Genomic DNA, 15855 nt, shown 5'->3' on the forward strand with positions numbered 1-15855 from the left:
CTCTCATGTCTTTTTTTTTGGCCACACCCTGAGTCATATGGTATCTTAATTCCCTGACCAGGGATCCAACCTGAGTCCCCTCCATTGGAAACACAGAGTCTTAACCACTGAACCACTAGGGAAGTCCTCTTCTTTTTGTCTGTTGCTGTGGGCTTCTTTATAGAACTTCATGAAAAAGAAAACCAAAGTGGGATGGAAAAATGCAGAGGGAAGCCTTTTCTGTTAAATAGCTCTTGACGTTGGGGAAGTTGCCGTAATATATCTGGACCTTATTTTCCTCATGTATCCCTCTATTTCCCCTCACTTATCCAAATGGATAAGGTTCTGAGTTCCTGGAAAATGTCACATTCATATAAATAGGGAATCAAAGGCTTTATATAAATTCCACTGTGTAACATTAATAAGCCAGGCTAGTCTTATTTCAAGGAACAGTGAACAGGGCAGTACACTGGAGTGTATACCAGACTGTACACTGGATGGTGCACTGGACGTACATGAGTGTGCACTGGACATACACTGGATGGGGCACTGGACATACATGAGTGTGCACTGGACATACATGAGTGTACACTGGACATACATGAGTGTGCACTGGACATACATGAGTGTACACTGGACATACATGAGTGTGCACTGGACATACATGAGTGTACACTGGACATACACTGGGCTGTACATTGGCCTGTACACTGGATGGTGCACTGGACATACATGAGTGTACACTGGACATACCCTCGGTTGTACATCGGCCTGAACACTGGATGTACACGAGTGTATATTGGACAATACCCTGGAGTATATACTATACTGGGTTGTACACTGGATGTATATGACTATTGGACTGTACACTGAACATACACAAGTGTATACTAGACCATACACTGGACTGTACATTGGGCTGTACACTGGACATACACAAGTATATATTGGACTGTACACAGGACATACATGAGTGTATACTGGATTGTACATGAGGTACAAGAGTTCACTGAACTGTACATGGATTGTACATGGGATGTACACCCGAGAGTACCCTCAACTGTGCACACGATGGGTGGCACACAGGTTGTGCCCGGGATGGTACTGCACTGAATACTGGGAGGTACCCTTGGACGGTACACGAGGTATGTCCAGTGTGTCCCACTGTGTCCCAGATGTTTCCAGATGTGCTTCGGCTGTGCATGTGGACTATACACCAGATGTGTCCAGCTGTGTTCCAGATGTGTACCGGACTGTAGACTGTACACTGGACACAGACTGGTGTATATTAGACCACATACTGGATGTACACTGGACTGTAAACTGGAGTGGAAAGAAACTAAAGTACAGCGTGATGTTTTCCGGTACATCATGGGCACACATCCTTTAAACATACATATGCAAAATGCTAAGCTCTAATGATTTGGGAATTTAGATTTTTTAATATAAATTTATTTATTTTAATTGGAGGCTAATTACAATATTGTATTGGTTTTGCCATACATCAACATGAATCTGCCTTCTGACTTTTCCTTGAGGTCCAGGTAGACAACATCAGTCTGTTTTCAATTTCAAGATGCCAAAAAAATTCACAGGTTAACTTGCTTTCATTTTATTACAATCAAAGATAACTAATTCTAAATTATATAATGTATGGTTCAAAACCCAAACACCCCACAACTGAACTTGGTATAGATATATGTTTTCTACGCATAACTAATATTTTTCAAGGAGAGAGTTTAAACAATTGTAAAGAAATTCTCATACAAGTAATACTTTTGAATCCCTTGTGTTTCTATCAATTTTCCAATACATGGCCCCAAACTAAAGCCTTTGGGAAACAGATGATGTCAAAACTAGTTAACAATGAAGAGATACTTTCTGTTCATCTAAAAAAAAGAAACAGTGAATGAACAAATAAACACTTGAAATCTCTGGCATAATGCCTTAAAATCGGTCCGACTTCACTGTTGCTGTTGTTCAGCGACTCAGTTGTGTCAGACTCTTTGTGACCCCATAGACAGCTGCACGCCAGGCTTCTCTGTCCTTCACTATCTCCCAGAGTTTGCTTTACTGAGTTTACACTATGATTGAAGAGGTTGTGGACATTCAGAATAGTATCATGAGACTTAGGTAAACCCCCAAATACCATTAAGGTAAATTGTTTGCCTTAAAAGAGCAGTAAAAGATAACTGGAAGTATTGACTACAGCAGATTCTAATCATCAGGGCTAAAATGACTTTTAAAGCTTTTATAATTAACATTTCTTTTTCACCTTTTAAAAGTTGCAATTTTCTCAGTTACGGAAATTTTTCACTTTGCCTTGTTTTAGCACAGTGTATGTGGGCTCATTGCTTGGTTTTGTGAAATTTCCCTCTAACTAATCCTATACTTCTATTTTCTGGTTAAAAATACACTTTCTTAGAACTGGCCTTTTTATTATCAGCTGTCTTTCTTTGGGGGGTAGTTTTTCATGAAGAACTAAAAATCTCACTTCATGTAGTTACTGTGATTACAAACGAAAAACAGCAAGGGGCTTCCCAGGTGGCTCAGGGGTAGAGAACCCTCCTGCCAGTGCTGGAGACACAAGAGATGTGGTTTAACCCCTGGGTCGGGAAGATCCCGAGTAGGAAGTGGCAACCCACACCTCGGTACTTTTGCTCAGAAAATTTCATGGACAGAGGAGCCTGGTGGGCTATACAGTCCATGGGGTCGCGGAGTTGGACACGACAGAGAACACACATATACAAGGTAGTTTTGAGAAGAGGACACAGGATGGCCATGGGCTTGCTGAGTTCCCGTGTGCCAGCCTCGTGGGTGAGACGCCTAGACTCCTTACATACCAGGCAACAGTTCACCTTCAAGATTCCTCCCTGGGTTCTCACCAGGTTGGGTTGATGAAGCTCCCACTTCCCTCGGCCGACTGCTGCTGCTGCTAAGTCGCTTCAGTCATGTCCGACTCTGTGCGACCCCATGGACTGCAGCCCACCAGGCTCCTCTGTCCATGGGATTCTCCAGGCAAGAGTACTGCTGTGGGTTGCCATTGCCTTCTCTGCCTCAGCTGACTAGATGCTTTTTAAAACCCTTTCTACTATGATGGCGAAATAAAGTATGTCATTTTTTTCTCTTCAGTATCTTAGGATTTGAGATTTTCTGACTGAAGAAATAACTTACCGTAAATTCAAAAAACTGGAGGGAACCAGAGGAAATCATTAGCCCTGATTTTACAGATGATGCCAGTAGGCTGCCTTGCGACAAAGTTTAACTAGTGGTGGAGTAGGGACTCAAACTCTGCCTCCTGACTGCAAGTTAATGCTGCTTTTTCTGCACTTGCTAAATGACTGATAAGCTCCACTCTTAGCCAAACTGCCACAAGAGGGCGGCCGCTCCTCTCAGGATAATTTTCATGCAGAAGTCATTTAGGATTTTGGAGGCGTTAAAAGGTAATAATGGCTGTTATGAAAATAAGGGTGGGGGGCATTGTGGGGACTTGGGGTGGGGTTCCTCAGGGGTTGTTGAGGAAGGAGCAGCTGAAGTTGGGGAGTCCTACAGAAGGGAAGCAGGGACCCCTGAGGTATCTGGGGTTGGAAGAGGACACTGAGCCTCAGACCTGAGAAAACTTCCAAGGTCTGTGGCCCATGGATGGTGTGGTCTCTACTGCTGGTTCCAGTCTTGTGCTCACCATGTGCCTGCCAGCCTGTCCCAGATGTGACCATGGGCACAACAGCGGACCTACCAGGCTCCTTTCTTACCTTCCAGGCAAGGTATTTTGCTGGGTGAATATGTTGTGTTTGAATAACAGGCAGAAAAATGACTTCGGGTACTGGCAATACTATTTTACTGAAAATCTGGAGTTGCACAAATAGTTCTTCAGAACATAAAACTAAGTGGATTTATACATAACCACTATAGTCAGCATTTATAAGAGGCAGTACAAAAATGTGTTCTGCTTCTACATGATATAAATTGTACATAATACCATGATTTAAACAATATTAATTATATTAACTCGTTCAGTGGATACATCTTACTCAGAATGTCTGATGTTTCCCATAAGAAAGGGAAAAAATGCAGTTCTCCGAGCAGGTGGGTTTCTTTTCATTTCCAAGTTCATTTTAGTAATGGTGGGAAGATTTAAGGATAATCCTTTCATTGAAGAAGCAGAAGTCAAAGTTACAGGACTGTTCTGAACTCATCAAAAATGAAATTAGGCACATGTGCTTCAGCAACCTAAAAAAATGAAAACAAGAGTTAACGGTGTCATAGTGTATGAAGATCAAATTCAGCAGTAGTCCCTGGTAATCTGTCCTAGACAAAAATAACATGGAGTGGCGTAGTTTTAAAATGAAAATGAAATGCAGAGTAACATGAATGTATTAACATATGATACCTATTATATGCTATTATATTGGTATCATATAAAAAATTTCAAAATTTTCCATATGAAAATTAAAGAGAGGAAGACATCCTTTGGAGCAAGGTGAATCACTGGGAAATAATGAACCACTAATTGAAACCACCACCTTCTTTTTCTGGCATTTCTACCACTGATGTTTAATTTCTTGGCACTGCTGACATCTGAAGGGGTGCAGTACAGTCCCTTCCCCAGCCCTCCACTGCCCAACCCCTAGACGAGAAGACCCCCTGGCTCTTAAAGGCACTTGGATCTGCAAAAATGCACATGCCTCTCGGAAGTACTAAGACTGCTCTCAGGTCATCTCATAATCAACTAATGACCAACTCAGAAGAACAGGACATCTAGTGCTGGAAGTCGGTCTTTAAAAGCAATGTTTAATTTTTTTCTGACTATAAAGTTCAGTTCAGTCGCTCAGTCCTGTCTGACTCTTTGTGACCCCATGGACTGCAGCACGCCAGGCCTCCCTGTCTATCACCAACTCCCGGAGTTTGCTCAAACTCATGTCCATTGAGTCGGTGATGCCATCCAACCATCTCATCCTCTGTCATCTCCTTCTCCTCCCGCCTTCAATCTTTCCCAGCATCAGGGTCTTTTCAAACAAGTCAGTTCTTTGCATCATGTGGCCAAAGTATTAGAGTTTCAGCTTCAGCATCAGTCCTTCCAATAAATATTCAGGAGTATTTCCTTTAGGATGGACCAGTTGGATCTCCTTGCAGTCCAAGGAACTCTCAAGAGTCTCCTCCAACACCACAGTTCAAAAGCATCAATTCTTCAGTGCTGAGCTTTCTTTATAGCCCAACTCTCACATCCATACATGACCACTGGAAAAACCATAGCTTCGACTAGACAGACCTTTGTGTCACTTGCTAATTTGAGGAAAATTAGAAAATGGAGAGGAGTATAAAAAGGAATAATATCTGATCTTAATTCCCTCAAGAAAACTAAAAGTGAGTATTATTTTGTATCAAATTCTTACAATTAATACACACACATACACTTACACTTAAAACTTACACTTAAAACACCTACACTTACAACTAGGGTCACATAACCTTGTGTCCTTTGCTGTGCTAAATTTCATGTTCTGAATATCCTTACACAGGTATCTTGGTGAACTTTTGTCATTTTTGGAAACCATGGTTGTACAACACTTCAACCATGGAGGGAACTTAGCCAAATGGGCTGCAGGAACTGGGTTATTGTGGAGATGAAGAAACAAACCACACAATCATTCGCTACCCTGGCCTCTTAAAGAATTCTCTCCTGGAGTGCCCAGCTTAACTCCTGAACAGGGTGACCTGCAGAGTGGAGGAGGGCATGGCAGAGGGTGAGAAGATGAGCAGGGAAGCTGTGTTCAATCATGGCTTCTTGCAAAGCACTGAACATTCGAGCCGAGCCCTGGGGCATAGCAGGGCGAGGGGCTCAGAGGTGTTCACAGGGAATGAGCTTTTGGACTTCATTCCTCATGAGTCCAGGGCCTTTCTTCAAACCATCTTCCTACAAAAAGGGCATTAATGTTTTTTGGCTGCACTGTGTGGCATGTGGAATCTTAGTCTCCCAACCAAGGATGGAACCCATGGCTCCTCCTGTGATAGAATGTGGAGTCTTAACCACTGGTTCTCCAGGGAGGTCCCAAAGGGGCATCAATAGTGTTCTTTATCTATTGCTTACCCTCCGGGGTAGCTTTGTGTATCGAACATAATCCTCCAGAAACAGAAGGGCGCCCACAACATCAGCAGGCATTTCTGGTATCTTCTGGCTGCAACACAGAACAGTCTGGATCAATGAACTGCTTTCATACGTAGACCCTTAGTCAAAATAGTGAAAGACTGAAAGAGACGACAGATGACTCTATGAAGCCAAAGAAGAGCCACATGTACAGAATCTCCTCTTGATTATTACACTGAGCCATATCTTGCTGGCCCATCTTCAGCACACAGCCTGGAGGAGGGAATCCAAACTTCTCTGAATGGTCTACATGGGTCTTTATGACATGCCCCTGCTGACCCTTTAGGGTAACAGAGGAGACTTGGGACCCAGCATCCCATGCAAATACATAACTTGTTCTATCCCAGAAAAGCCGCATTTGGGGTGGAGGAGAGGAAAAACTAAAGGTTTACAAGCTTTGTATCAAGTAGGAGCTTCCGTGTTTCATGTGTTTGATTTCACACCAGGACCTCGGGCTGTGCTGACAGTGGGGTGGCTCCCTGACTCCCGCTGAAGGGTGGAGCTGTCCCTGGGTAAGTGGCCCAGGGGGAGGACACGGGCTCACTGAGGTCTGGGCACAGCACCCATGAGGGCAGAGGGGCAGGCCTCTACTTTCTCCCCCGTGGGGCTTGCTCACAGTGCTCATGACTCATTTACAGTGAGTGCTCCCAGGGGACTCCCAGCGACTCCTCAGCGGTGTGACGAAGGATGGGCACACCTTCAATTGCCCCAACAGGAGATGTGCCCGAGCCTGCTCACAGAGCAGGGTGAGCAGCGGGTTCCTGGCTGTACTAGGGGGATACTAAGAGGGGTCTGGCGCGTGCAGTTTCCAGCCCATTCTGGAACACCGATTCCACTTTTTCCTGGTTGGCCTTCTGTACCTTACACACTGCTCCACTGTGGAGCGGATAAACTGGCCGATCAGCGCCAGGAACTGTTCCGTGTACCGGGAATGAAACTGCTTCAGCAGGGTGAGGAGCCCCAGCACCAGCGGCGGCCAGTCCACGGGGTCGGCGGGCTTTCGGCAGACCATTCCTGCGAGGACCGATAGACCACAGATTACACCACCGAGGGACGTGCTGGCCTTTCGCAGCATTCATTCAGGATGAATGTTCATGAATGTCAAGGTGCTGGGGCCCACGTGATCTCTGGCAAATGATTATCTGGAGGGAATGACAATCCAGGACTACATTTCGAATTGGATCCAGGACTGATGGGGGCTTCTAGTGGGCTGAAGGATCCAACTCCCTAAAATGGGTACTGATTTTTATAATTACCAACATTGTTTCTTTAGGATTTTGTAATTAATGGATGCAATGGTAGAAAGTATTATAGAGAGTAGCGTTTAAACATATACATTACCATATGTGAAACAGACAGCTAATGGGAAGCTGCTGTATAATACAGGGAGCTCAACATGGTCCTTTGTGATAACCTAGTGGGGTGGGGAGGAGGTTCAATCAAGAGGGAGGGTCAAATGTATACTTAGGGCTGATTCATGTTGTTGTATGGCGGAAGTCAACACAATATTGTAAAGCAATTATCCTCCAATTAAAAAGAAAAAAAAGAGAGACGGATAAAATGTTACACAAGAAAAGAATGTGCCGAAGTCAGGACAGGAGAAGAAGGAACTATGTCAAGTGAGTGAGTGAGTGCCAAAGCTGGCCTTGTCACTAAGGATTTCTGCCCAAATATGGAGACCTTGACCTGCCTGAATGGCTGTTTGGGGAACAGGAGACAGAGCAGCGTTGGGAAAAAAAACCCCCACAAAGTTGGAAACTTTTATTGCCAGATTTCAAGACTTACTATAAAGTTACAGTAATCAAGACAGTACTGGCATAAGGATAGGTAAACAGATCAATGGAACAGACAAGAAAATACAGAAATAGTCATACCCTTAAAGGAGCAATTGGATTTCCATGGATATTCACACTATTTAATGGAGAAAGAGAAATCGTCTCAATAACTGAAGCTAAAAATAGATATCTTTATGGGGAAAAAAAATGAACCTTGAGCCCTATTTCACATAAAAAGTAATTTGAAATAGGCCACAGACCTCAATGTAAAAGCTACAAGTACAAAGTTTCTAGGGAAAAAAAAAAAAGGACAGTCTGTGCCCTTGGGATAGGCAAAGGTTTATTAGAGGATAGAAGGACTAATGATAAAGGAAAAAAATGGATAAATTGGATATCATCAGCAATAAACTTCTGCTCATTATGGTCACAAGTAAGGAAAATGAATAGGTAAACCATTTTGCTAGAAAAAAAAATTTACAGCATGTATATCAAAAAAAGGACTTGTATCCGTAAAATAAATAACTCCTACAACTCAGTGATAAAAAAGCTATTAACTCAATATGAAAACAGGCAAAAACTTGAACAGACACTTAGCAAAGAAAGATAAACACACAAACAAAAAATATAAAGAGCCAAAAAGCATTTGAAAAAGTGCTCAACATCATAACCCATCAGGGAAAGGCAAGTTAAAACTATAATCAGATACCCTGCTGCTGCTGCTGCTAAGTCGCTTCAGTTGTGTCTGACTCTGTGCGACCCCATAGACAGCAGCCCATCAGGCTCCCCTGTCCCTGGGATTCTCCAGGCAAGAATACTGGAGTGGGATGCCATTTCCTTCTCCAAATGAGATACCCTACATACCCATTATAATGTTTAAAAGACTGAGATGGCCAAATGATGGTAAGTTGTAAAAATGGTACAACCACTTTGGGAAAATGATTGGCAGTTGATTAGAAAGTTAATCAATCCCCACATTTGGGTTCTTGTGAAGACTGAGAAAACTTATTTAAGATGCCAAAACAAGCTATCTTGATTTATATAACCTGTTGCTGCTGCTGCTAAGTCACTTAAGTTGTGTCCGACTGTGTGACCCCAGAGACGGCAGCCTACCAGGCTCCCCTGTCCCTGGGATTCTCCAGGCAAGAACACTGGAGTGGGTTGCCATTTCCTTCTCCAACGCATGAAAGCGAAAAGTGAAAATGAAGTTGCTCAGTCGTGTCCGAGCCTCAGCGACACCATGGATTGCAGCCTACCAGGCTCCTCCGCCCATGGGATTTTCCAGGCAAGAGTACTGGAGTGGGGTGCCACTGCCTTCTCCGTTACACAATCTAGGCCTTGGCAATTCCAAATTACTCAATGCCCACTGTAAGACACTAGCTGTACTCAGAACATGGAGAGAGAATCCTTCCCAGGTAGATAGCAAAGGGGATGTTTACAACAAAGACGTCTCTGCATGGAGCACCACAGAGATTCCTTTTTAAGAGACTGACCAAAGCAGCTATACGCTTCTTAGATCAGTCTTGAGAACAATGCTCACAGGGTTTATATAAAAGCTTTCAGGGTACACTACATGTTGATGCTCCTTCCTCAGTCTGCTTTTTCTTTAATTTAATCCCCAACTTAACACAGTGACCTGATTTATGAAAAGGACTGTAGTCAGGTACAGGAACTTTCTAAGAAACTTCACAGTTTTATTTCAAGATCTGGGAATTCTGTGGCATAGTGACATGCTTCTCATAAGCAGCTGTACAGTCAAGGAGCATGACGTTAAACACATGCAATGAAATGGTAACTAAGGATGAGACCAGTGAGCAAACAGTCTTAACGAAAACAAGGTATCTTCATGTGCTGAGAACGCCTTATTATAAAGAAGCATACCTTCTTATTTAGTCATAAGAGAGAGAGGTCATGGATCTCAATCTTGAGATGAACTTTTAAGTCCATCTTGGGATAGTTCTTTACACTGATTCTGACCAACATCCAGAAAGGGATTTAGCATCAGGTAAGCACTTGCTCTGTGAGAGGTACCGTCACAGGTATTTTTAAGTTCTAACTGGCCTACAAGTTTAAGTATCTTGGCCAACGTCACATAGATGGTAAGTTGTGAAGTCAGAATCCAGACACACCTTTGTTCCCTCCACCCTACAGCCAAGGCTTACCGGGTGCCGCCATGCCCTGCACTGGAGAAGGAAATGGCACCCCATTCTAGCATTCTTGCTGGCAGGATCTCATGGACAGAGGAGACTGGTGGGTCACCGTCCATGGGGCCACGAAGAGTTACACACGACTAAGGGACTGAGCTTCCCTGGTGGCTCAGCTGGTAAGAATCCGCCTGCAATGCAGGAGACCTGGGTTCGATCCCTGGGTTGGGAAGATCCCCTGGAGAAGGGAATGGCAACGCCCTCCAGTATTCTTCTTTGGAAATCCACAGACAGAGACTATTGTCCACGGGGTTGCAAAGACTCGGACACGACCGAGTGACTAACACTAAGTGACTGAGAACCATGCCCTGCATTCTGCGGCTGTGACAAATATTGTTATCGGGGCTGTGTCTGGATTTTTTTGAATGAGGAAATTAAAAACCTTAAAGAAAATCCACATCTTTATCCTAAAAAAACTTTTGAAATAGGAAGGGAAATACTTCAAAGAAGAAATACATTTTGGAATGGCTGGTTAGAAAAAGTATATGGTTACACTTATAGAAAATACTTGTAAAGTAAATTAAACTCTATAGCAGACTTTAAAAAACTCTACTAAGTTTGGAGACAGAGGAAATACCTGGGAATCTTATAAAAATGTTTAAGATAAAGTCAATGACACAAAAAAATTGGGTTATAATGCTTGATAGGACAAATATACTGATAGCCTTTGGTAGCTATTGTTTGTATCACATATTCTCAAAACTAAAGTAACAGATATCCCAGAGTAAAGTACCAGAGGATTAGTCTCCTCTCTGTAACTATATTGTTACTCTTCATACCAAAGCTCCACAGTAAGCACATGACAGCTACTGAAAGAGTAGGACATTAACCAAAAGAAGTTTCTTGCCCACCAAAATCAGCTCCTTTAAAGAAAAGAGAGAAGCAAAGGTCCCACACATTTTACAAGTTGGATAATCAACCACTGTAAATTATACTTGGTTGATATTAAATCCACTGTCTTCATGATATTTCAGAGGCCCAAGGACTTGGATTTTTATGAACATGAAATTAGTAAGAAACATCTCATATGTGACATAGCATTCTCTACCAAGGGATGTTCGGTTAGATGTTAATCTACCACCATTGTTCCTTACTGTAAAGAATAAATGTCATACAGCACCTAGATTTTTGTTGTACTGAAGCTTTGGCAGCTGGGCGATCAAAAACAGAAAGTTGACCACCGGGAAGTAGGGTAAACGCTTTGTCGTGATGTATATCTGGAAAGAGAAAACAGTTTCAAAAGGAAAGCTGCCGTTTAATTTCAGTTTGCTCTTCTGACTACTGAAAACTAGGGTGGTTCCACTGATTCGCTGCCTTCAGAGTTTTATTTAATACCACCGACCCCTTCTCCCTCCAAACACAGACACCTACTTACAATTAGCCCTCTTGGGAAAGGAACAATTTTGCTTAGAGATTAGCAGTTACTCCCCCCACCCCCAATCCTCTTTTTCTCCCTCCAATCCTCTTAATGTCAGTAACAAAACAAGGGGGCTGGGGTGGGGGAGGAAGATAAGCAAGAAAGTCAAGGCCAAGCCAGAAGGAGGGCAAAGAGAGGGAAAGAGAAAAGAGGCAGAAAGAAAGAAGGAAGACCCCCATAGCACTGCATAGCAGTGCCTAAGTAGAAAGCAAGTGCGGGTCCCATTGCCATTTCCTTTTCTCTGGGCAATGCCACAGAGCAGTCTCCCCTGCCCAGTTCACGAGGCAGAAAGCACAGTCAGGCCACACCCAGCCATCTCCCCTCTCCTAGTCATTCTGATTCCCTGGGAGGCAGGTGGCATCCTGGCCAGCAGCACCAACTCTGGTCAGACAGCCTGGTTCCATGGCTGGCTACTGTGGGGCCCTGGGAAGTTATCAACCTCTGAGCCTCAGGTTCCTCCCCCGACAAGGGCACATTTCATGAGGCTGCTGTGAGATTAAGTGAGAGCACCTAGTCAGGGTTAACACAGTGCTTGGCACACAATTCTTAGTAAAATGTTAGGTGCTATTTATGTTCATAATCTTACCTCAAACCCAGGGGATCATACAGATTTCAGAATTTCATATTACAATAAAGATTTTAGGTAGGCAATACAGTGCAGACTATAAGCACAGTTATCTGTATTTCTGCAAAAACATGACAATTCACAGGGGTATAAACAGCTTCAAGTCAGTCTGGGACAGGTTCTGGTACTACATGTGATCTGGCACTAACATGTGAAAAACGCTTCCAGTTCTCAGAGGTTTATGGAGATCAGAACAGCAGAAGAGAGCCTGTCTCCCCAGATTCTGACTGTGATTACTGTCAGCCAAGGAGGGAAGGGTCTTTGGGCGAGAAGGATCGATGCCACCATTTAGGAGCAGTTCAAATACCAAACCCCAGAGAAACCTAAAACTCATCTCTTACTGATACAGCACTTGCCACTCAGTTCTGACAAACACTGTTATCACTGTTGACTCCCACAGCCCTGAGTCAGGCAGCGGGGGCGTGATCATCTTCATATTACACGTAGAGAATGGGAACCCAGAAAGGGCGGAGGATCACGAGAGCAGAGGTTCTGGGTTTGGAACCAGGGTCTTCCAATGTCAGATGGAGCGCGGGGATCTGCTACCTGGGCCAGATGGCCTTTGGTCCCACCCTGTCTCCCACCACAGCATTATATTACATGTTAGTAATCATGAACCTTGTTCAGTGGGTTGTGGATGCCAGCTGCCTCCAGGTAGGCAGTGATTTCATATAAGAGTGTGTTATCTTCTTTGGGGTAAGGAAGTGAAGGGTCCTGATAGTGGGCTTCGATATCTGCTAGGAGTGCCCTGAATGAAGAAAAACAACAACAATAGTGATAAATGTTAGAGATAAACTGAATACAGACAACAGTTAACACAAGCTACGCTATAATCTTCCAGGGATTCAGTGTCCTCTTGTAACAAGGGCTTGCTCCTTTCAAATCCTCAATTTCCATACCTGTGATTAGTGATAAGTGGGAAATCTGAACTTATATTATGTTTTCTTTTAAAGTTCACCCAAATCAAATGCTTTCACCACTTAAATTTTTAGGAGTTGACTGAACTAGTTTCAATACCTACTTTGTCAAAAGCACACTGACTTTGTGACCAAGAAGCATGGATTATTTATCTTTAAGCAGGAGGCTCAAAATGAGAGCAAGCTGCTGGTCAGGTGGAGAGTGTGACTGGATGCTAGGATATGTGTCCACAGCCACGCCGGTCATCAAGGTGCTTCTAATTCAGTTCTGTGGAAAGTCAAGTGCGGATTTTGGTGACAATTGCTTTCTCAGTCTAGCAAGAATCTAGCAAACTGTCTGATGTGTATTAAGTGATCAATACATGTTGGCTGAAATGATTCCATCAAAAAAAAGAGACAATACTGAAGCGAGAGGCTTCTGAAGGTAGATTTGATCACCTATGGGAATTTACAGGGAAGCCTATAAATTCAGAGAGCGTTCTCACTCAAAAAGAACTTAAAAGAGTAGGTGCCTGCATGCATGCTCAGCTGCTTCATGCAACTGTCTGACTCCTTGCTACCCCAGGGACTGTAGCCCACCAGGCTTCTCTGTCCATGGGATTCTCCAGGTAGGAATACTGGAGTAGGTTGCCATGCCCTCCTCCAGAGGATCTTCCTGACCCAGGAATTGGGCCCATGTCTCCTGCCTTGCAGGTGGATTCTTTACCACTCAGCCACCCAGATACTGAATACATAGAACAGATAACTAATGAAAACCTACTACAGAGCACAGGGAACTCTACTCAATGTTCTGTGGCGACCTAAGTGGGAAAGAAGTCCAAAAAGAGAGGGGATTCAGGTAGGCTGTGCAGCTGATTCGCTGTGTTGCACGGGAGAAGCTAACACAACACTGTAAAGCAACTATCCTCCAATACAAAAAAGAGCAGGCACTGAAGACTGGGATGCTGACTGATGGTGAACAGTCTAGGCCCAGAGGTGGCTGTTTCAAATGCCAGCATTTACTTATTGAGGTTCTCCAGAGCAGCTGCCAGGTGTTTGGAGTCAAACCGACAAGAATAATTTAATTCATTGGCAATCTGTTGTCTCAGGATCTGCATCTGCCCAACCTGTGAACAAGCAAGAGAAAGAACAGGGAAAAGCTGATGAACAAAAAGATGACAAGTTTTCATTGAAAGGTTCACAACATTCTACAGAAAAATTCAAGCATTTCCTGGACTGGTTTCATGCCTAAGACCAGCATCACTGCTGATGGAGCACAAGGGACCCTTCAAGAAATGCCTGCAGAGATCCTGTATGCCAACCTCAACCGAACCCTGAAGTCTAATACTGAACCTAATAGTCTAAAAGTGAACCATTAATGTTCTTGTTGTCCGTGGATTAAAGGTATGTGTTCTGAAGCTCTATTTTTTATCTTTTAGAATAAGTTCTCATGTTCAGTAACCACTAATAAGAAGCCCTACTTTCTTTATCTGTCATAAATTGAACTTTCTCAAGCCCTCAGGGTGCCATTTCACTCTAACATTTGGTCAGTATCATTCTGTCTACATCCCTCAGGCTCATAGATCATGAAATAATCAAGGTGATAAAATAACCTACATACAATCTTCCAAGAAGGCCCTTCTAACAAGGATAACCCTGAAACCAGGGGTTCTTCTGTTTTGTTGGCACTTTGGACATCTTTAGAAAGTTGGAGCAGTTTATGGATGTTGTCTCAGAATAGTTCTTTTGAATGTATGAAATAAAACATACAGGATAACAATGGAAGCCAATTGTAACAAAATGTAATTCTCAAGCAATTAAAAGAACAGATTTATTATAACTTCCTTCCCTTGTTATCCTGGCTTAGGGCAAGTCAGACCTATATAACAAGAGGCCATCTAGCAGAGGCAAAGGCTTCTATTCAATTTTAAGTTTCCAGATTAGAACAAAAACTCAATGAAATGATGAGAAATATACTGTGAATTGGGCTGAGACACCAACAACTCCTGTTTTAATGAGCAACTTACATAATTGGGAACAAGAGAACAGGACTGCTCCAAATTCTGTCAGGGGTCTAGACTTCTCCTTTGGTATCTGACACTTTTTACCATCAGTCAGTTTTCCACCAGGAAATCTCTTTCCTATTGTACTGTGAGTAGGCTTTCCAGGGAGACAGCCAGCTTCCTTGAACTCTGTCTTACAGCAACTGACAATGTTCTGCACCCACATAAGGGTGTTCAGCAAAGGGTTACTGAATGCCTCAGGTCATCAAGTGATGAGAGGAGGGTATGCAGAAGACACAAGGTGTCTCTGGAAGTCAACGCCACAGTGTAAAGGCAGACGCGTGGATTCTAAAGCAACCTGGATTTCCATCCGGCAAATCACAGGCACACCTTCGAAATACTGAGTTTGGCTCCAGATCACTATAAATAAAGCAAATATTGCAATAAAGAGAGCCACATGAATTTTCTGGTTTTCCAGTGCATATAAAAGTTATGTTCACATTATATTGTAGTCTATTAAGTGTATAAAAGCATTATGTCTAAAAAATAATTTAAAAATACTTTATTGCCAAAAAAGCTAGCCATCCTTCAGAGTGGTAAGAAAGGTCACTGATCACAGATCATTGTCACAAATATAACAATAATGAAAAAAACTTGCAGTATTGCGAGAATTCCTGAAATGTGACACAAAGTGAGCAAAAGTTGTTGGAGAAATGGTGGTGACAGTCTTGCTCGACACAGGGTTGTCACAAGCTTTCAATCCGTGCAAAATGCAATGCCTGCAAAGCGCAGTGCAGTGAAGCACAGTAAGGTG

At 43.1% G+C, this 15855-nt stretch overlaps 1 protein-coding gene across 1 annotated transcript in view; it reads right to left on the reverse strand.

Moving 5' to 3' along the window:
• The window catches only part of KIAA0196 (KIAA0196 ortholog), a 55858-nt gene continuing 43797 nt past the window's right edge, over positions 3795-15855 (reverse strand). Inside the window, exons 24-29 of the mRNA XM_018058559.1 lie at positions 14062-14165; positions 12761-12890; positions 11221-11317; positions 6985-7138; positions 6068-6155; positions 3795-4209 (exon numbers count right to left, since the gene is read on the reverse strand). Coding sequence (XP_017914048.1) covers positions 4153-4209; positions 6068-6155; positions 6985-7138; positions 11221-11317; positions 12761-12890; positions 14062-14165 — 630 coding nt within the window. The 3' untranslated portion in view covers positions 3795-4152. The remainder of the gene's footprint in view (positions 4210-6067; positions 6156-6984; positions 7139-11220; positions 11318-12760; positions 12891-14061; positions 14166-15855) is intronic.

This window comes from Capra hircus, chromosome 14 (assembly GCF_001704415.2).
Source record: "Capra hircus breed San Clemente chromosome 14, ASM170441v1, whole genome shotgun sequence".
Taxonomy (NCBI): domain Eukaryota; kingdom Metazoa; phylum Chordata; class Mammalia; order Artiodactyla; family Bovidae; genus Capra; species Capra hircus.